This window comes from Phyllobates terribilis, unplaced genomic scaffold (genome assembly GCF_046119375.1).
Source record: "Phyllobates terribilis strain yellow unplaced genomic scaffold, ASM4611937v1 Scaffold_4__5_contigs__length_816908805, whole genome shotgun sequence".
Lineage (NCBI taxonomy): Eukaryota > Metazoa > Chordata > Amphibia > Anura > Dendrobatidae > Phyllobates > Phyllobates terribilis.
Window position 1 is genome coordinate 599,824,085 of NW_027362764.1, and position 23,207 is coordinate 599,847,291.

Below are 23,207 nucleotides of genomic sequence, written 5' to 3' on the forward strand. Positions count from 1 at the left end.
ATCTGCTGCCTGCAACATCCTTCAGCATGACCGGTTTGGCCGTGGGTCAGTAATGGTGTGGTGTGGCATTTCTTTGGAGGGCCACACAGCCCTCCATGTGCTTGCAAGAGGTAACCTGACTGCCATTAGGTACCGAGATGAGATCCTCAGACCCTTTGTGAGACCATATGCTGGTGCGGTTGGCCCTGGGTTCCTCCTAATGCAGGACAATGCCAGACCTCATGTGGCTGGAGTGTGTCAGCAGTTCCTGCAAGTTGAAGGCATTGAAGCTATGGACTGTTCCCCAGTCCTGAATCCTATTGAGCACATCTGGGACATCATGTCTCGCTCCATCCACCAATGTCACGTTGCACCACAGGCTGTCCAGGAGTTGGCGGATGCTTTAGTCCAGGTCTGGGAGGAGATCCCACAGGAGACCATCAGCAACCTCATCATGAGCATACCCAGGCGTTGTAGGGAGGTCATACAGGCACGTGGAGGCCACACACAATACTGAGCCTCATTTTGACTTGTTTTAAGGACATTACATCAAAGTTGGATCAGCCTGTAGTGTGGTTTTCCACTTTAATTTTGGGGGTGACTCCAAATCCAGGCCTCCATTGGTTAATAAATTTGATTTCCATTGATGATTTTTGTGTGATTTTGTTGTCAGCACATTCAAGTTTATACAGAACAAAGTATTCAATGAAAATATTTCATTCATTCAGATCTAGGATGTGTTATTTGAGTGTTCCCTTTATTTTTTGAGCAGTGTGTGTGTATGTGTATATATATATATAATATATATATATATATCAAAAGAATGCAGCAACACCCCCTTATAGTAATACAAACCAGAAAAACCTGACCAGCACCTCCTAATGTGAACTGGTGCCAGCTGCTGTAACTATAAAATATATCAAAACAATGCCGCACTCCATATGGCCAAGATACGCCTTAACAATGAAAATATTAGATCTAAACTGTTTTGCTCAGCAACAAGTACTTACAAAACATGAAGGTTTTTAGTGCATAAATTGGCCAATTCATGTGTGCCCATCAACCACGGCAAGGTAACCTCCCCCTGATGGGTAACTACTCTGCCTTACATGCCACTTTTGGGCTACAAGCCTACAACTAAATGGATAAACATGTCTTCTTCTGGGCTAAAAACACCTGGCACCAGTTCACATTAGGAGGTGCTGGTCAGGTTTTTCTGGTTTGTATTACTATAAGGGGGTGTAACTGCCTCTTGCCTGATTCTGCACTCCTCCCATTAACCAGCAGGTGTTGTATAAACAGCTCTGCATGCCCTTTAAATGTAGGTGTTTTTAGCCCAGAAGAAGACATGTTTATCCATTTAGTTGTAGGCTTGTAGCCCAAAAGTGGCATGTAAGGCAGAGTAGTTACCCATCAGGGGGAGGTTACCTTGCCGTGGTTGATGAGCACACATGAATTGGCCAATTTATGCGCTAAAAACCTTCGTTTTTTGTAAGTACTTGTTGCTAAGCAAAACAGTTTAGATCTAATATTTTCATTGTTAAGACATATCTTGGCCATATGGAGTGCTGCTGCATTCTTTTGATATATTTTATAGTTACAGCAGCTGGCACCAGTTGACAATAGGAGGTGCTGGTGAGGTTTTTCTGGTTTATATACACAGTACAGACCAAAAGTTTGGATACACCTTCTCATTTAAAGATTTTTCTGTATTTTCATGACTATGAAAATTGTACATTCACACTGAAGGCATCAAAACTATGAATTAACACATGTGGAATTATATACTTAACAAAAAAGTGTGAAACAACTGAAAATATATTCTAGGTTCTTCAAAGTAGCCACCTTTTGCTTTGATGACTGCTTTGCACACTCTTGGCATTCTCTTGATGAGCTTCAAGAGGTAGTCACCGGAAATGGTTTTCACTTCACAGGTGTGCCCTGACAGGTTTAGTAAGTGGGATTTCTTGCCTTATAAATGGGGTTGGGACCATCAGTTGTGTTGTGCAGAAGTCTGGTGTATACACAGCTGATAGCCCTACTGAATAGACTGTTAGAATTTGTATTATGGCTAGAAAAAAGCAGCTAAGTAAATAAAAATGAGTGGCCATCATTACTTTAAGAAATGAAGGTCAGTCAGTCCGAAAATTGGGAAAACTTAGAAAGTGTCCCCAAGTGCAGTTGCAAAAACCATCAAGTGCTGGCTCACATGAGGACCGCCCCAGGAAAGGAAGACCAAGAGTCACCTCTGCTTCTGAGGATAAGTTTATCCGAGTCACTAGCCTCAGAAATCGCAGGTTAACAGCAGCTCAGATTAGAGACCAGGTCAATGCCACACAGAGTTCTAGCAGGAGACACATCTCTACAACAACTGTTAAGAGGAGACTTTGTGCAGCAGGCCTTCATGGTAAAATAGCTGCTAGGAAACCACTGCTAAGGACAGTCAACAAGCAGAAGAGACTTGTTTGGGCTAAAGAACACAAGGAATGGACATTAGACCAGTGGAAATCTGTGCTTTGGTCTGATGAGTCCAAATTTGAGATCTTTGGTTCCAACCAATGTGTCTTTGTGCGATGCAGAAAAGGTGAACGGATGGACTCTACATGCCTGGTTCCCACCGTGAAGCATGGAGGAGGAGGTGTGATGGTGTGGGGTGCTTTGCTGGTGACACTGTTGGGGATTTATTCAAAATTGAAGGCATACTGAACCAGCATGGCTACCACGGCATCTTGTAGCGGCATGCTATTCCATCCGGTTTGCGTTTAGTTGGACCATCATTTATTTTTCAACAGGACAATGACCCCAAACACACCTCCAGGCTGTGTAAGGGCTATTTGACCAAGAAGGAGAGTGATGGGGTGCTACACCAGATAGCCTGGCCTCCACAGTCACCAGACCTGAACGCAATCTAAATGGTTTGGGGTGAGCTGGACCGCAGAGTGAAAACAAAAGGGCCAACAAGTGCTAAGCATCTCTGGGAACTCCTTCAAGATTGTTGGAAGACAATTTCCGGTGACTACCTCTTGAAGCTCATCAAGAGAATGCCAAGAGTGTGCAAAGCAGTCATCAAAGCAAAAGGTGGCTACTTTGAAGAACCTAGAATATATTTTCAGTTGTTTCACACTTTTTTGTTAAGTACAGTCATGGCCAAAAGTATTGAAAATGAGACAAATAGTAATTTTTCCAAAGTTTACTGCTTCATTTTTTGTAATGGCAATTTGCATATACTCCTGAATGTCAAAGAGTGATCAGCTTAACAGCAATTACTGTACTTGCAAAGTCAATATTTGCCCAGAAAATGCACTATAACCCCCAAAACAAATTTCAACATCATTGCAGTCCTGCCTTAAAAGGAGCAGCTAACATCTTTTTAGTGATTGATCGCCAGCCCTGTCCTCATCAACACCCACACCTGTGTTAATGGATCAATCAGTCATGATTAAGTAAGAATGACATCACTGGACACTTTAAAAGGAGGCTGGTTCTTGGTATCATTGTTTCTCTTCAGTTAACCATGGTTATCTCTAAAGAAACACGTGCAGCCATCATTGCACTGCACAAAAATGGCCTAACAGTGAAGAGTATCGCAGCTACAAAGATTGCACCTCAGTCAACAATCTATCGCGTCATCAAGAACTTCAAGGAGAGAGCTTCCATTGTTGTCAAAAAGGCTCCAGGGCGCCCAAGAAAGACCAGCAAACGCCAGGACCGTATCTTAAAACTGCTTCAGCTGCGGGATCGGACTACCAGCAGTGCCGAGCTTGCTCAGGAATGGCAGCAGGCTGGTGTGAGTGCTTCTGCACGCACTGTGAGGCGGAGACTCTTTGAGCAAGGGCTGGTTTCAAGGAGGGCAGCAAAGAAGCCACTTCTCTCCAGAAATAACATCCGGGACCGACTGATATTCTGCAAAAGGTACAGGGAGTGGACTGCTGAGGACTGGGGCAAAGTCATTTTCTCTAATGAATCCCCTTTTCGATTGTTTGGGACATCTGGAAAACAGCTTATTCGGAGAAGAAGAGGTGAGCGCTACCACCAGTCTTGTCTCATGCCAACTGTAAAGCATCCTGAAACCATTCATGTGTGGGGTTGCTTCTCAGCCAAGGGAATCGGCTGACTCACAGTCTTGCCTAAAAACACAGCCATGAATAAAGAATGGTACCAGAATGTCCTCCAAGAGCAACTTCTCCCAACCGTCCAAGAGCAGTTTGGCGCCCAACAATGCCTTTTCCAGCATGATGGAGCACCTTGCCATAAAGCAAAGGTGATAACTAAATGGCTCATGGAACAAAACATAGAGATTTTGGGTCCATGGCCTGGAAACTCCCCAGATCTTAATCCCATTGAGAACTTGTGGACAAACAAAAACCAACAAATTCTTTCAAAATGCATGCATTGATTATGCAAGAATGGACTGCTATCAGTCAGGATTTGGTCCAAAAGTTGATTGAGAGCATGCCAGGGAGAATTACAGAGGTCTTGAAGAAGAAGGGGCAACACTGCAAATATTGACTTGCTGCATTAACTCATTCTAACTGTCAATATAACCTATTGGTACTCATAATTAGTGTTGAGCCACCCCCGTAGTGTTCGAGTTCGGTTCGGTTCGTCGAACACCCTTGTGTTCGTCGAACTGTTCGTCGAACACCTTCGAACACCGTTAAAACCAATGGCAGGCAAACAAAAACACATAGAACCACATAGAAAACACCTTCAAAGGTGTTCAAAAGCTGACAAACTGCTCAGAAGACATAACTAACACATGGAAAAGTGACAAGTACATATAGTCATGCGAAAAGAAAAGAGGTGGAGGAGTAAAAGGAGGGGGAGACACAGATATAGGCATGTCATGCCCTTCTAAAATCCAAAAAGTGAGAAGCCGACACGGCCAATCCGTTCCTGCCCGTGCCACCTCCGTTTGTTCCAGAGCCGCGGTGGACCCTGACGGCCAGCCCCCCTCTCCCAATACTGGTGCCTGTCCGCTGGTGGGTCGAGCGAGCCCCCCTGTGGTGGAGGCAGCTCTAAGCTTTTTAATTTAAATAGTCTCTCTAATTTGAATGAATACATTTTAAATCCTTTTACAAGGATCTATTGAAGGGCAAGTCTCATGCCAGCAGCCGCGTAATTCCAGCTCCAGTAGCGTCCACTAAAGCTGCTGCAGTTAAAAAGCTTTTATAAGGATCGAGCTCGGCTGTCCACCGCAAGGCGTCCTACCGCCAGTCCCAGCCCCTATGCCTTGGGGTGCCTCCTGATGCTCTTCACTGAGTATCCCGTGGTCCCGAAGCATTTCCTTTGAAAAAATTAAGTGTCCAGACTACAGGTGGTGTAGCTTGCTTAACAGCCGGGATAATCCGCTGACTAGCAGACACTGCTACTAGGCACAAAGTATTTCCTGGGCTAGATGCAGTTAAAAATTTGTAATTAGATACTCTCGTTGGATGCTGAGAAAGCATTCCATAGAGTCTCCGGGCACGCCATATATTATTCTCTTAAAAAGCTTGGGGTAGGGGTCTAGGGGACCCTTTTATAGCCAAAATCACGGCCCTGTATCGCAATGCGTCACCTAGGCTGAAGATAAATGGAACTGTAGCACCCCGAGGGCTCGGTTGCTGCAGAGATATTGCACCTCACCCAGAGGTGTGATATCTCACTCTCAGGTAAGGATGGAGTGTGGATCAGGACCCCGACACCTGCATGCATTACACCACATTGCCGTGGGGCTGGGCGATCAATATGCCCCTGAGATGGGCACGACAGTCCCTGTCCCTGGCTGGAGTGGGGGGAGGGAACACTGAGGAAGGGGAACCCTGTAGTGCAGGAGCAGGGAGGAAGCAGTTCCTGGGTGCATTGAGAAGGGAGTATAAAAGGTGGGAACCATCTTAGTTCAGTGCAGAGAAGTCTGAGCAGAAGTGACAGGGAGCAGGGGCTCTGCATGAGCTCTGCTCCAGAGGCGGGCCTAGTAACAGAGGCCCAGGCCTGGAAGAGGGAGAAGGAAGGAAGAGGAGCGGAGAAGGCTCCAGGAACGAGGAACTAAGGGATCCCAGGGGTGTGGAAGGGCGAGTCGCCACCGCACGCCCGAATCCACCTGCATGGAGGGGTCAGGCCAAAGGGGGAGACAGGTCCCCGAAACTAGTGGAGGCGGGAAACGACCCTCAGCTAGAAACCGGAGGCTGTGACATTTTATGTGGCGCAGCCCCTCGCTACACCCGCTAGGAGGGCAGCACATAGGGTCAGGGAAACTGGCGCCAAGTTTACCAAGAGGAGGCCCGAGGCAGCCGGACAGAAGGGTTGGTAAGAAGGGCCAGACAAAGGACACACAAAGGGGGTCCTGTGAAGCACTCCAAAGTTATCTGGGAGTTGTCTGAGCCCCTCACCTGGTGAGCACAGTACGACGTGGGCAGCCGTTACCTGCAGAAGTGGTCTGGATAATAAGAACTGTGAGTAAAGGCCCTGGACTGCATCACTGACTTCGTGTCGTTACTGCTGCTGCCCTGCACCATCACCCCCATGCTCCGCATACACTGCCCTGAGGCTGCACCCACAACACCAGCCTCAGCGGTCTGCCCTGCAGCGGCGGTTCACTCTGACCGCAGTCCACGGGTGGCGTAGTCGGACATTTAAACATCAAAACCACATAAATAGTTCCGCCACTGCTTTGACCGCCCTGAGCCACGGAACCGGGTCGCCGCCACGGAGACTACAACCACCAGCATCCACTAAAAAGGGTCCGGCTCCGGATGTCCCAAGGCCCAGGGGGCGCGTCAGAACATTTTCATCACCTTTAATAATCACCAATGGGACAAGGCAGGGATGTCCTCTGTCCCCTCTCTTATACATCCTAGTGACGGAGCACCTGTTCTCATCAATTTGCCATAACCCCAATATTAGGTGGATTGAGGTGGGAGGCGCCGAGTACAAGTGCTCTGCATTTGCTGATGATGTCAATCACATATATCCATCAGCAGTCTGTTATTGCTGAAATAGATCACTTTGTTACATGGTCAAATTTTAAAATCAATACAGCGAAGTCTGAGGCCCTCGATGTCTCCCTCCCCAAATCCATACAGGATTCCATCCAGTCCAACTTTCCCTTTGCCTGGCCCTCACAGGGTATCAAATTCTTAGGAATTCCTATTCATAGAGACCTCTCCCGTCTATGTTATCTTAATTTTGGGGCCTTTATTGAACAACTTCATACAGACCACGGTTGGCAAGTTAGAACTGTAAGATTCACTACAAGAACCACTGGTGTTTTGTGGAAAAGCACATGTACACTGTGTTCCAAATTATTATGCAAAAAGTGTTTAGGAGTGATAAGGGAAGAATTTGTTTGTTTGTCAGTTAAACTCATTGATGGTGATGTGTGTCAGGGCTCTTTATATCACTGTAAGCAATTGCAGACACCTGTGCTAATTTGTTTGGCAGGTGTGTCCAATGAACGGCAAGACTACTTAAGAAGGCTGTCCCACATTATTAAGCAGCCTACATTTTCTGCCAAAATGGGAAACAAAAAGGATGCTGAGAAGCAACAAATTGTGGAGTGTTTAGGTCAAGGCATGACTACAATCAACATTGTGCGATGATCAGGATGAAGTGTCTTGGCAATCAAGAAGTATGTAGCTGATTCACAGTACACACGTGTGCGTGCTGATAAGGGCAAATTGAGGACTCTTTCCTACAGGCAATTACGTCAGGTTGAAAGAGCAGTGGCAAAAAAGCCTTGTCATAGCAGCAGACAAGTTTTTGAAGCTGCTGGTGCCTCCAACGTCCCCCGAACAACAAGATGCAGGGTCCTTCAGAGGTTTGCAGCTGTGCGTACGCCATCCTGTCAACCTCCTCTATCCACTGCACACAAGCAGAAACGGCTCCAGTGGGCCAAACATTACATGAAGACTGATTTCAAAACTGTTTTGTTCACGGATGAGTGCCGTGCAACGCTCGATGGTCCAGATGAATGGAGTGGAGGATGGCTGGTTGATGGACACCCCACGCAAACACGGCTACAGCGCCAACAAGGAGGAGGTGGAGTAATGTTTTGGGCTGGAATCATGGGGAGAGAGATTGTCGGCCCCTTTAGGATCCCTGAAGGGGTAAAGATGAACTTCTTAATGTATGTGGAGTTTCTCAAACAGCACTTCCTGCCATGGTTCAAGAAGAAGAACCGTGTTTTCCACAGCAAGATCATTTTCATGCATGATAATGCACCGTCTCATGCTGCACATAACACATCTGCATCTCTGGCTGATATGGGCATAAAAGGGGACAAACTTATGGTGTGACCCCCATGCTCCCCTGACCTCTACCCCATTCAGAACCTCTGGAGCATCATCAAAAGGAGTGTCTATGATGGCGGGAGGCAGTTCACATCTAAGCAACAGCTCTGGGAGGGTATTCTGTCCTCATGCAAAACAATTGAAGCAGAAACCATCCAAAACCTGACAAATTCAATGGACGAGAGAGTTCAGAAGCTCCTTTCGAACAAGAGGTCCTATGTGCAAATGTAACATCACCTAGAATAAAGTTTTGAGTTGAAAACTGTTTGATTTCAGTTTCTAATAACCTGCTAATGCTTTATTAAAATGAAAAGGTTGATCGAAGAGTGTGGGGGATCTAAGAGTGTGGCAACCCAGTAGTCAGGATTACTTCGAATTCTGAGGGTCATGTTGCAGGTAGTGCAGCAAGAAGGCACTTATGTGTCTTGCGCATCTCGGAGCCCCAAAATTATTTTCCGGGCTAGATGCAGCTAAAAATTATTATTAATTTTAAATCTGGTGGAGCTTAGTATAGATGGCCTAATAGAATCAGTACTGCACACTGCTACAAAGCCCAAATTATTTTCCAGCCAAGATACAGATAAACATGATTAGTAATTTGAAAGCTTAAAACGGTTGGTGAGGTGATTTTAACCAATCATCAAGCTTTTACTCTCCCCAGGATGACACAGGGGTAGAAAAGTTGTTTCGGATCCATGATTTGTTCATCTTTATGAACGTGAGTCTGTCTACATTATCAGTGGAGAGCCGTGTGCGCTTATCTGTCAGCACACCACCAGCAGCGCTGAACACACGTTCAGACAGAACGCTGGTTGCGGGGCATGACAAGATCTCCAAGGCGTAAGTGGCGAGCTCCGGCCATTTATCCAGATTGGAAGCCCAAAAAGAGCAAGGGTCCAGTGACACAGTCATGGCTTCAATGTTTACTTGGAGATACTCCTGTACCATCGTCTCTAGGCGTTGACTATGTGTCAGACTTCTTGTCTCCTGTGGCCTTGCAAAGGATGAGCTAAAAAAGAGGTGAAATGATTCCGCAAAATTGATGCTACCAGCAGATACTGTGTTTCTGTTACGGTTTGGGTGCTGAACACTCGACGGTCCCACGGTTGGCAAGTTGGAACTGTGAGATTCACTACGTGCACCACTGGTGTTTTGTGGAAAAGCACATGTAAGATTCTGCAGCAGTCTCTGCTGATACTCCTGCATGCGTGCATCCCTTTCTATGGCAGGAATTATTTCTGCAAATTTACTTTTGTACCGGGGATCTAACAGTGTGGCAACCCAGTAGTCAGGATTATTTCTAATTCTCCCAATTCGAGGGTCATGTTGCAGGTAGTGCAGCAAGAAGGCACTCATGTGTCTTGCGCATCCAGGAGCACCAAGTCCCTGTTGTGTTGGTGGTGAGGTAACAATCATGCTTCCTTCCTCTGTCCTCTCCCCCCAACCTCGCACAACAGAAATGTGATCAAGGTCTCCCTCATCTGATGAGTCTTCCATCAGTTCGTCCTCCACTTCTTCCTGGGCTCCTGCACCTTCCTCACTAGTTTGGCTGCTACCATGCGCCCTGGTAAAACCATCTCCCCCACCCTCACATGCCTGCCGCCTTGGTGCTGCCGACCGTCTGGACCTTGCAGATGTTAGCCCTTCCGCATACAACTCCTCCTCCTCTACTTCCTCCACCTCCTCTTGTGCCACCACCTGACTCCGAATTCTGTTTAACATGTGCACCAGCATGTAAATCACCGGAATAGTCATGCTGATAATGGCATCGTCAGCACTAAACATCTTCGTCGCCATTTCAAAACTGTGCAGAAGGGTGCATAGGTCCCTGATCTGAGACCACTCCTCCAGCGTGATTTGCCCCACCTCTGGATCCCGTTGGCCCAGGCTATACGTCAGAACGTATTGCACCAGGGCTTGTCAGTGCTGCCACAGTCGCTGCAACATGTGCAGAGTTGAATTCCACCGGGTAGGCACATCGCATTTTAGCCGGTGAAGTGGCAGGCCCAACGACTTCTGTAGAGATGTAAGTTGCTGAGCTGCGGGATGCGAACGGCGGAAGTGAGCACACAGCAACCGTGCCCTCTGCAGAAGGCCATCTAGTCCGGGATAGTGGGCTAAAAATTGCTGGACAACCAGGTTCAATACGTGAGCCATACAAGGCACGTGTGTGACATTGCCCTGGCGAAGGGCCGCACCCAGGTTTGCAGCATTGTCACACACGGCCTTCCCTGGTTTCAGGTCCAGTGGAGACAACCATTCATAAAATTGGTTCTCCAGAGCTGACCACAACTCCTCAGCTGTGTGACTCACATTTCCCAGACATTTCAAAGTAAAAACCGCCTGATGACGTTGAGCCCTATTGCCAGCATAGTAAGGAGGTGTGCAGGATCCCTTCTGCGCAGTTAGAAAGCTTGTGGCATGACCAGACAGGCTTTGGGTGCAGGTGGAGGACAGAGAGGAGGTTGAGGAGGCAGAAGCAGTGGAGGAACTTTGAGATAAAGAGGATTGACGCACAACTCGTGGGGACGGCAAGACTTGGACAGCAGCCCCTTGTCCTGCTGTCACCATAGTTACCCAGTGCCCAGACATGTAATGGCCCTGTCCATGCCTACTCATCCAAGTGTCTGTGGTGAAATGCACCCTGTCACACACAGAGTTTCTCAAAGAAGCGGTGATGTTGTGTGCGACATGCTGGTGGAGCGCAGGCACACCTTTCTTTGAGAAGTAGTGCCGACTGGGCATCTGGTACTGGGGCACTGGGACGAACATAAGGTCTCGAAAATCCTCTGTGTCTACCAGGCGGAAAGGCAGCATTTCTGTAGCCAAGAGCTTGCAGATGGTGAAATTCAACCTCTTAGCTTTCTCATGGCTAGGAGGAAATGGTCTTTTACTTGTCCACATCTGAGGGACTGAGGGCTGGCTGTTGTGCTTAGACTGGGTTGATAAGGGTGTCCCCGGCAAACTGCCGGTCTGTGAGGAAGATGCAGGCGGACATGTTAGGTTGCCTTGATCCAAAGGTGGTGCTATCGATGTCGGACAGCGCTCAACAACAGCTGGTGTTACCACCTCCAAAGAAAATGATGACCTGCCAATCACGCTGGCTGTTGCGGGTAAAGAGGTGGCAGGTCTGCGTCCCAAAACAGGTGTGACTGCTGTCCCCCCAGTCACAGAGGATGAAGAGGCCGCAGATGCACAAGATGGGGCAGACGGTGGTTGGCCCGGCCGGCTAGGCCGCATTGTAGCACAGTGAGCTTCCCACTGCAACTTATGCTTCATGTCCATGTGCCGGTTCATGCATGAAGTACTCAAACTATGTATTTTTTGGCCTCTACTTAGCTTTTGTTGACAAATGTTACAGATAACACGAGTTTTGTCATCTTTATCGATCTGAAAAAATGCCCAGGCTATGCAAGGCTTAGCACCCATGCGACCTGAAGAGCCACCACGACTTGTGGTCAGAGGCAGAGTTGTGTTTGAGGATGCAGTTGTTGACGTGCTTCCAGTACTACGTCTCTGTCCAGGAAGGCGCAACCTGACCGCGTCGTCACTAGCATCCTCCTCCACCTCCTCTGCTGACCTCATCTCTTGGCTGACTGTGGGTTGACAGTAAGTGGGATCTCCAACCTCATCATCATCACCCTGTGTGTTATCACACCCATCGTCCTCAGAGCCAACCTGTTCCTGCCCTGACAAAAAACTAAAGTTGTCGCTCCAATCAGGTATTTGAGTCTCATCATCGTCTTCCTCATTGTCTCCACCAACAGGAGTTACAGTTTGGGAATGAGGGTCTACATTATGGTCAGAACCTTCTGCGTCTGGTCCTGGATGCGACTCTTAAAGATTCTGGGCATCAGTGCAGATCATTTCCTCGTCTGGATTCACAGAAGCGCTGGAGCCGACCTCTGATTCCCAGGCTATAGTATGAGTAAACAGCTCTGCAGACTCAACCATCTGTTCTACCTCATACTCAGACGGGCAGCTGGAGATTTGGGAGCTGTGAGGAAGCAAGTGCGATTGGGGTGACACCTTTGAGGACTGGAGTATTTGTGATGTTGAAGTTGATGTGGAGGAGAGCCCACTTAAAGGAGCACTTGATATCCGTTGAAGCACCTGCTGTTTTTGTGCCTCATCTGGAATTTGTAGCGATTGGCGTGGCCGTAAGAAAGGGATCTTATCACATTGTCCGCTAAAAGAAGTAGACATTTTAGTTTTGCTGGAAGATGGTCTTTCTTCTGCAGATGTTACTGTTGCTTTAACACCTACTCCACGAACACAACCTTTTTTCCCCTTCCCAACACGCCTATTCCCCTTTCCACCAGCAGCAGGCCTTTTTCCACTCATTTTGGTGGTTAACTAATTCACAACTCTGGCGTTGTTTGCACAAAAAAACAATGGATGGGAACCGAGCAGAGCTGAGTGGCCAAACTGTGGTATTAGGCCAAAACTATTGTCTGGGTTAGATGCAGAAAAAAATTATATTCAGTTTGCAACCTGATGGAGGTCAGTATAGATGTTCTATTAGTCCAAGTCCCACACACTGCTAGAAGGCCAAATATTTTTTCAGAGCTAGATGCAGAAAAAAATTATATTCAATTTGCAACCTGATGGAGGTCAGTATAGATGGACTAATAGAACAAGTCCCACACACTGCTAGAAGGCCAAATATTTTTTCAGAGCTAGATGCAGAAAAATATTATATTCAATTTGCAACCTGATGGAGGTCAGTATAGATGGACTAATAGAACAAGTCCCACACACTGCTAGAAGGCCAAATATTTTTTCAGAGCTAGATGCAGAAAAATATTATATTCAATTTGCAACCTGATGGAGGTCAGTATAGATGGACTAATAGAACAAGTCCCACACACTGCTAGAAGTACAAATATTTTTTCAGAGCTAGATGCAGAAAAATATTATATTCAATTTGCAACCTGATGGAGGTCAGTATAGATGGACTAATAGAACAAGTCCCACACACTGCTAGAAGGCCAAATATTTTTTCAGAGCTAGATGCAGAAAAAAAATGTATTCAATTTGCAACCTGATGGAGGTCAGTATAGATGGACTAATAGAACAAGTCCCACACACTGCTAGAAGCCCAAATATTTTTTCAGAGGTAGATGCAGAAAAAAATTATATATCAGTTTGCAACCTGATGGAGGTCAGTATAGATGGACTAATAGAACAAATCCCACACACTGCTAGAAGGCCAAATATTTTTTCAGAGCTAGAGATGCAGAAAAATATTATATTCAATTTGCAACCTGATGGAGGTCAGTATAGATGGACTAATAGAACAAGTCCCACACACAGCTAGAAGCCCAAATATTTTTTCAGAGGTAGACGCAGAAAAAAATTATATTCAATTTGCAACCTGATGGAGGTCAGTATAGATGGACTAATAGAACAAGTCCCACACACGGCTAGAAGCCCAAATATTTTTTCAGAGGTAGATGCAGAAAAAAATTATATTCAGTTTGCAACCTGATGGAGGTCAGTATAGATGGACTAATAGAACAAGTCCCACACACTGCTAGAAGGCTAAATATTTTTTCAGAGCTAGATGCAGAAAAAAATTATATTCAGTTTGCAACCTGATGGAGGTCAATATAGATGGACTAATAGAACAAGTCCCACACACTGCTAGAAGGCCAAATATTTTTTCAGAGCTAGATGCAGAAAAAAATTATATTTAATTTGCAACCTGATGGAGGTCAGTATAGATGGACTAATAGAACAAGTCCCACACACTGCTAGAAGGCCAAATATTTTTTCAGAGCTAGATGCAGAAAAAAATTATATTAAATTTGCAACCTTATGGAGGTCAGTATAGATGGACTAATAGAATGATGCTATGCCCAAAAGGTTTTACTTCACTAGGTGCAGTAAAAAAATTGGTATTCTATACTCAGGTGGTGTAGCTTGCAACACAGATAGGCTACTCCACTGACTAACACACTCTGCAATAGGCCAAAAAGGATTAGCTTTGCTAGATTTAGCCAAATGCTGTGAAAAAAAACTTGCACAGCACTGGCACAGACCTGCCTGGCAAAAACTGATAGGAACTGATGTAACTTAGTCCTGAAAAGGACTGCAATTACAATTAGTCTTTACTCCCACAACCTATCTATTTAAGAGCACAGACCTGCCTGATAAAAGTCGTAGGAAATGCTGTAACCTAGTCCTTAAAAGGACTGCAATCACCACTATTCCCTACTCCCAAGCTATCTGTAGATTTGTGCGAAAATTGGCTTGAAATTAACAAGGTATAGCGCACACAGCAACAGCCGTGCCATCTAACACGCAGCTGTAGCAGTGAGAAAATGGTGGCAACGGGGAAAATGGCTGGGTCTTATAGGGCAACGACATGTGACGTACACTGCCAATGACACATGCCCTTGCTTGTGTGAAAAAAAGCACTTAGCTCCGTGTGTGCGCTGCTTATAGGCTGACAGATTGCACCTCCCCACTGTAAATGCGGGAAAGAGAAAAAAAAATGGAGATCTTCATTATTCCTGCAGAGATCCATCCCCTGCCCCTCCCCCCGCCCCGCTGTACACTCAAACTGTGTATTAACATTAATTTTCATCATTACTGAGAAAAAATCCAGTTATGATTTTGGTGCATGAACAGTTATCGAACATAACCTCGAACAGCCGAATTTTTTTCAAATCGTTCGTGTTCGCCGAACGGCTCGAACACCGCCCAAAACAGCTCGAATTTGAGATTGGCGAACAGTTTGAGTCGAACAACGCTCATCTCTACTCATAATATGATTGCAATTATATTTCTGTATGTGATATAAACATCAGACAAACACTAATAAAAACCAGAGGCCAGCAGATCATGTGAAAATATAATTTTGGTGTCATTCTCAAAACTTTTGGCCATGACTGTATATAATAAGTGTTAATTCATAGTTTTGTTGCCTTCAGTGTGAATGTACAATTTTCATAGTCGTGAAAATACAGAAAAATCTTTAAATGAGAACGTGTGTCCAAACTTTTGGTCTGTACTGTACACTACCATTCAAAAGTTTGGGGTCACCCAAACAATTTTGTGTTTTCCATGAAAACTCATACTTTTATTTATCAAATGAGTTGCAAAATGAATAGAAAATATAGTCCAGACATTTACAAGGTTAGAAATAATGATTTTTATTTGAAAGAATCATTTTCTCCTTCAAACTTTGCTTTCGTCAAAGAATGCTCCCTTTGCAGCAATTACAGCATTGCAGACCTTTGGCATTCTAGCTGTTAATTTGCTGAGGTAATCTTGAGAAATTTCACCCAATGCTTTCTGAAGCCCCTCCCACAAGTTGGATTGGCTTGATGGGCACTTTTTGCGTATCATACGGTCAAGCTGCTCCCTCAACAGCTCAATGGGGTTGAGATCTGGTGACTGAGCTGGCCACTCTATTACAGATAGAATACCAGCTGCCTGCTTCTTCCCTAAATAGTTCATGCATAATTTGGAGGTGTGCTTTGGGTCATTGTCCTGTTGTAGGATGAAGTTGGCTCCAATCAATCTCTGTCCACAGGGTGTGGCATGGTGTTGCAAAATGGAGTGATAGTCTTCCTTATTCAAAATCCCATTTACCTTGTACAAATCTCCCACTTTACCAGCACCAAAGCAACCCCAGACTATCACATTACCTCCACCATGCTTGACAGATAGCGTCAGGCACTCTTCCAGCATCTTTTCAGTTGTTCTGCATCTCACAAATGTTCTTCTGTGTGATCCAAACACCTCAAACTTTGATTTGTCTGTCCATAAAACTTTTTTCCAATCTTCCTCTGTCCAATGTCTGTGTTCTTTTGCCATATTAATCTTTTTCTTTTATTGGCCAGTCTCATATATGGCTTTTTCTTTGCCACTTTGCCCTGAAGGCCAGCATCCCGGAGTCGCCTCTTCACTGTAGACATTGACACTGGCGTTTTGCGTGTACTATTTAATGAAGCTGCCAGTTGAGGAGCTGTGAGGCGTCGATTTCTCAAACTAGAGACTCTAATGTACTTGTGTTGTTGCTCAGTTGTGCAGCGGGGCCTCCCGCTCCTCTTTCTACTCTGGTTAGAGCCTGTTTGTGCTCTCCTCTGAAGGGAGTAGTACACACCGTTGTAGGAAATCTTCAGTTTCTTGGAAATTTCTCGCATAGAATAGCCTTCATTTCTAAGAACAAGAATAGACTGTTGAGTTTCACATGAATGTTCTCTTTTTATGGCCATTTTGAGAGTTTCATAGAACAAACAAATCTAATGCTCCAGATTCTCAACTAGCTCAAAGGAAGGTCAATTTTATAGCTTCTCAAATAAGCCAAACCGTTTTCAGCTGAGCTAACATACTTGTGCAAAGGTTTTCTAGGGTTTTCTAAACATCCATTGGCCTTCTTACACAGTTAGCAAACACAATGTACCATTAAAATACTGGAGTGGTGGTTGTTGGAATTGGGCCTCTATACACCTATGTAGATATTGCAATAAAAACAAGACGTTTGCAGCTAGAATAGTCATTTACCACATTAACAATGTATAGAGTGTATTTCTGATTCATTTAATGTTAGCTTCATTGAAAAAAAATGTGCTTTTCTTTCAAAAATAATTACATTTCTAAATGACCCCAAACTTTTGAACGGTAGTGTATACGTATGTGTGTATGTGTATATATATATATATATATATATATATATATATATATATATATATATATATATAATATCCCTGGAAGATGGTATCATCATAGGAGACGAGGTAACTAGTGTGAATGGATGAAAATGTAGGTCAAAATGTGAGACCAGAGCAAATGTTTCTAGTGGGAGAAAGAGGTACATGGTAAAGGGGAGGCATATAGTATGAATTAGTGGTATCCAGTCCTAGTTGGGAAGGTAAGTTTCCAAAATGGGCAAAGAAGAAGCAGTTCCCCACATGATGTGTCAAGGGTTGTGTTTTTTGTAAGACTTGGGAGGTAAAAGCAGAACAGGTTGTCATGAGATACAGACTATTAAAGAACCCCAATAAGTGTAATTCTCATGAATTTGAGCATAATAAAGGCCCTTTTACACAGACTGCTGATCAGATGGACAATCATTTGCAATAATGTTATATCCTGAGTTCTAACCACTGGTCTATGAAGACATGTTCACCAATCAAACCACCATTCTGGGTACATGATCTCCAAATGTGAATAGACCCAAATACCTACATTCAATATTTTATTCTTGCCAGAGACAATACTTTATTTATTTGCACCTGTTGTCCTTTATGGTCATCTATGTCATGGTCCCTTCATATTACATTTTATTTTCCTGATTTTTATAGCATTTTTTTTCTTTATACAGCTTCTTCTACAACATTCCTGGACTCCTGTAGCTTTGAATCTGATGACTTATGTGCTATGCTTCAGAGTTCAAATGATAGTACTGATTGGCAGTATGTTAGCAGTGTACCAGAAGGACCAGATACAGACCATACATATATGGAAAAAAAGCAAGGTAATATATGTAGTAATTCATATTATATTGAAAGAAAAAAGCAAACCGTTCAAGTTATGATTAATTTTCATTTATGAACCATTTGGCCAAACCTTGAAAAACAAAACTAATTTGTAGGCTTAATGCATTCTGTTGGGGTGTATCAGTGCTGATGTCTCTTCTAGCGCTTGTTTGGAACTTTGTAGTCACAATTATATGATGAAACTGAAACAGTGATTGGAAAAAAGAGGAGGATGGGACCGGGAGGTGCTTATCAGTGACTAAGTATGGGCAACACGTGATGTATTTTCAGTTTTTTACTGCAAAATTCTAAAGCCACATAAGGAACAATGGTAAAAACAGCAGTAGCTGCTAAGGAAAAGGAAGGTGCTGCCGAAAAATGGGCAAACAACAAGGAAGAACACTTACCATGTGGATGCTGTCATCCTATTTTAAGAGAGAACAGTATTCAGCGGTATCCTTGAAGGAAAACCAATTGAACTCGATTTTGCCAAAAGAGTTGGGTATATTTCAAAATTCAAAATCAGAGATCCATTAATCTGATGTTGCAAGGCCTTGTACTTTTGAACAGGAATGCCACAAAAGAAGCAGTTTAGTGCCTAAGAACAACTACAGGCCCGTAAGAGAGAAGATTATCCTTTGAACTGGGTGCCCCATTCTTTGGTTTGTGAAGTCTTCTGATCCATATCTGAGTTGGTAATTCATCTACTTCACAATAATAGCACTTAATTTCACTAGGGTAGATCTCAAATTTCAAGAACCGAGGTGTGACAAAGTGGAAATCTATATAGAAGAAAGATTGAGACAACATTGGCATAGATCAATAAATCATAATTGTGCCATCCCGTATCCAGAACCAAGCAGCATGGAGAGTGCAGCAATGGATGTGGCTAAGGCATTTCCCCATGCATGATGTGTCATAAAGAAGTTTATTTAGCATGTGTACCAAATTTATCATACTATTTGCCTCATTTTAATTCATTTTATGCAATTCTGTTTTCAAGATGAAATGTTGCTGTGTTATAAGTGAATAAACTTGCCACGTTCACTTGCAACTACAGGAGTGCTGGCTTTTTCACTAGTTGTTTAACTGAATTAAGGGTGAACATCTGTGTTGCTGGTCCCATCCACCTATGTTTCCAGTGCTACTTTGTCACCTTGTAAATTGATTGTATTCTAAGACAGTATTAATTATACTTTTTTTCATCTAAATTTGTAGGTTCTTTTATGCATTTCAACACTAGCACCGGCAAAACTGGAGATGAAGCCATACTTGAAAGCAGACTTTTCTACCCAGCGAGAGGATTTCAGTGTTTAGAATTTTTTTACTATCATAGTGGTAATGAGAGTGACAGATTAAATATCTGGATCAAGGAATACCCAAATGATACCACCAATGGCATTCTGACATTTGTCAACTCTGTAAATGGTAAGTAATCTATACAACTATCTATGTATTGTAAGACAGTGAGGGGGATGATATGCGAGGGTCGGTATGTATCCCCCAGGATGCACACAAAGGATTATTGAACCCTCTGGAGTGCATTGCTATCACAGACACAGCTGTGGTTGCAGTGCAAAATAAAAGTAAGTTTGGACTTGGTCAAGCTATTTGACCAAGTCGAATTTAAAAAAACCTGACAAGGGCTTTTATTTTTGGAGTAATCTACAGGATGGTAGTGGGGTCTTACAAGTGGCTTACTGCCTCAATTTTCATTTAAAAATCTGCAGCAAAGGTTTGGGTGTGTCAGTGTTGGGATTGCTAGCAGCAGAGTAGGGAGCTCTGTGCACTGCAAGCCTGTGTGAAGGCTGAACACAGGCCTGAGAAGGCACTGTGCCTGATGCACCCTAAGTGACACGGCGGTGCAGTCTCCCACGGCAATTGGGGTTGTTTGATACAGACGGTATTGAAGGACCCAGCTGCGATCCGGAGGATATTGCTTGCATTTAAGTTGTGAGTTTTTGCAAACAAAGACATTTAAGTTGAACTTTTCTTGGGTCACTGCCTCATTGCCGCACAGTGTGAACACCACCGCACTACAGTATTAAAAGAAATCTGTCAGCAGGTTCTTGCTTTGTAATCTGAGAGCAGCATGATGTAGGGGCTGAAACCCTGATTCCAGCGATGTGTCACTTGCTGAGCTGCTTGTTCCCATTTTGATACAATCACTGCCTTCTCTGCTCTAGATCTAGCAGTGCTCAGAATGTTGAGCTCTGTATAACCCCACCCACACCACTGATTGGCATCTTGCTGTGTATATTGTACATTGACAGGAAGCTGCTAATCTGTGGTGGGGCAGTTGACTATGAGGCATGAGACACCTAGTCCTGTTGTAATAATCTTCTGCTGATAAAGCACTAATTTTGTTGAAACAGCAAAACACAGCCCAGTAACTGACACATCACTGGAATCAGGCTCTCAGATCCTACATTGTGCTGCGCTTGGATTATATAGCATAAACCTGCTGACAGATTCCCTTTAAAAAAAAAAAAAGTCAATAAGTGAGCAAGAGATGGAAACTTTTTTCAATCATATACATGATGCCTAAGGCCTTCTCCTTGGCGCCTTTTCAGCAGTGTAATGTTGGGCAGAGTAGGTTTGCACTGTCTGTCGTATAATGTCTCATTTGTGCCTCATTGCTATGAAGAATTTATGACCCTGTTTCTGAAAAGGCAAAGTTGAGCATAGTATCCTAAGGGCCAGAAAAGGTTTCTACAACCATAATGCTGCCATATTTGTTCATCTATATATGATGTTCTTCGCTTCACAAGTCGGACAGGGAGTTGTCTTAATACAGAATAGAGAACGCCGCCATAATATAGTCTTGTGAACCTTCCCTTAAATAATGTGTTGTGTGGATCTGAAATCTCAAGCGCTGCTATTCGTTAATTACAGGCGCGCTGTTTGTTTCTATAGTCCATGTGTAATAAGTCAACATATTGATTATTTAGTTTCTTGTACTTTGCAGGCCCACCCGCTGACTACTGGCAGATTCACCATTCTAAATTAGGCGCAAAGAACAAATTTCGATTTGTATTTCAAGGCGTAAAAGGAGATGGTAACTCCACTGGTGGCTTTTCAATTGATGACGTCAACTTGTCAGAGACAGAATGCCCTGAAAACATTTGGCACATAAGAAACTTTACACGGGACTTGAGTAAAAAAGGGATTCTTAGTCCCCCCTATTACTCCAAAGATGGATATGCATACCAAATTGGTTTAGGAGAATATCCTCAGTCAGGTTTACCATTCAGCATTGTTATATATCTGTTTTTGGTATCAGGAGCTAATGACTATGCCCTTCAATGGCCATGTCCATGGAGACAAACCACAGTAGAGTTCCTGGACCAAAATCCAAATGCCCAACAACGAACATCAAATATGAAGAGCATTACAACTGATCCTAACAAAGTCTGTAAGTTTACCATGCAAATTATAGTTCATGCAGTTATATAATTGCATGGGAAATACATTATTTTTCCACCATTTGTTTTAATTTGTATTGCTTTTTGCTTTGATATTATGTCAAGGTTTGTCAGTGTCATACATTCTAAACATTACTCTTCAAGTTCCATATCCAATAACTACATGAAAAGTAACAACATTTCAAAGGAATTCATTAAAGAGCATAAGTTATCAATTTACTGTTATGTTTCTTAATGGGAATCTGTCAATAGGATCAACCATCCTAAGCATTCAATATGGGCATGTAGGTCATAGGAAGTTTAATAAAATGATACCTTGATATCTACAATTTGATGTTTTGTTCCAGAGAAATGCACGTTTTTCTTGTATGTAAATGAGCTGTCCAGGACTATGGGCCAGGCACTGGTCTACAGGAGAATCTGCCTCCAGAGATTATTTCTAAGAAAAGGGGGACCACCTGATCTTTAGCTTTAATGCGATATCCAGCAGCTCCTCTTTCCCAGGATACTCCTTACGAGTAGAGATGAGCGTTGTTCTACTCGAACTGTTCGCCAATCTCAAATTCGAGCTGTTTTGGGCGGTGTTCGAGCCGGTCGGCGAACACGAACAATTTGAGAAAAATTCGGCTGTTCGAGGTTATGTTCGATAACTGTTCGTGTTTCTCAGTAATGATGAAAATTAATGTTAATACGCAGTTTGAGTGTACAGCGGGGCGGGGGGAGGGGCAGGGGATGGATCTCTGCAGGAACAATGAAGATCTCCATTTTTTTTTCTCTTTCCCGCATTTACAGTGGGGAGGTGCAATCTGTCAGCCTATCAGCAGCGCACACACGGAGCGAAGTGCTTTTTTTCACACAAGCAAGGGCATGTGTGATTGGCAGTGTATGTCACATGTCCTTGCCCTATAAGACCAAGCCATTTTCCCCGTCGCCACCATTTTCTCACTGCTGCAGCTGCGTGTTAGACGGCACCGCTGTTGCTGTGTGCGCTATACCTTGTTAATTTCAAGCCAATTTTCGCACAAATATACAGATAGCTTGGGAGTAGGGAATAGTTGTGATTGCAGTCCTTTTAAGGACTAGGTTACAGCATTTCCTACGACTTTTATCAGGCAGGTCTGTGCTCTTAAATAGATAGATTGTGGGAGTAAAGACTAATTGTAATTGGAGTCCTTTTCAGGACTAGGTTACATCAGTTCCTATCAGTTTTTGCCAGGCAGGTCTGTGCCAGTGCTGTGCAAGTTTTTTTCACAGCATTTGGCTGAATCTAGCAAAGCTAATCCTTTTTGGCCTATTGCAGAGTGTGTTAGTCAGTGGAGTAGCCTATCTGTGTTGCAAGATATACCACCTGTGTATAGAATACCAATTTTTTTACTGCACCTAGTGAAGTAAAATCTTTTGGGCATAGCATCATTCTATTAGTCCATCTATACTGACGTCCATCAGGTTGCAAACTGAATATAATTTTTTTCTGCATCTAGCTCTGAAAAAATATTTGGGCTTCTAGCAGTGTGTGGGACTTGGTCTATTAGTCCATCTATACTGACCTCCATCAGGTTGCAAATTAAAAATAATTTTTTTCTTCATTTAGCTCTGAAAAAATATTTGGGCTTCTAGCAGTGTGTGGGACTTGTTCTATTAGTCCTTCTATACTGACCTCCAGCAGGTTGCAAATTGAATATAATTTTTTTCTGCATCTAGCTCTGAAAAAATATTTGGGCTTCTAGCGGTGTGTGGGACTTGGTCTATTAGTCCATCTATACTGACCTCCATCAGGTTGCAAATTAAAAATAATTTTTTTCTGCATCTAGCTCTGAAAAAATATTTGGGCTTCTAGCGGTGTGTGGGACTTGGTCTATTAGTCCATCTATACTGACCTCCATCAGGTTGCAAATTAAAAATAATTTTTTTCTGCATCTAACCCAGCCAATAGTTTTGGCCTAATACCACAGTTTGGCCACTCAGCTCTGCTCGGTTACCATCCATTGTTTTTTTGTGCAAACAACTCCAGAGTTGTGAATTAGTTAACCACCAAAATGAGT

General features: G+C 43.7%; 1 protein-coding gene across 1 annotated transcript in view; it reads left to right on the forward strand.

Annotated features, from left to right (window-relative positions):
- LOC141265747 (meprin A subunit beta-like) overlaps nt 1–23,207 on the forward strand; it is a 108,757-nt gene that overhangs the window by 51,318 nt on the left and 34,232 nt on the right. The window contains exons 9-11 of the mRNA XM_073679208.1: nt 17,587–17,739; nt 18,959–19,168; nt 20,709–21,155. Coding sequence (XP_073535309.1) covers nt 17,587–17,739; nt 18,959–19,168; nt 20,709–21,155 — 810 coding nt within the window. The remainder of the gene's footprint in view (nt 1–17,586; nt 17,740–18,958; nt 19,169–20,708; nt 21,156–23,207) is intronic.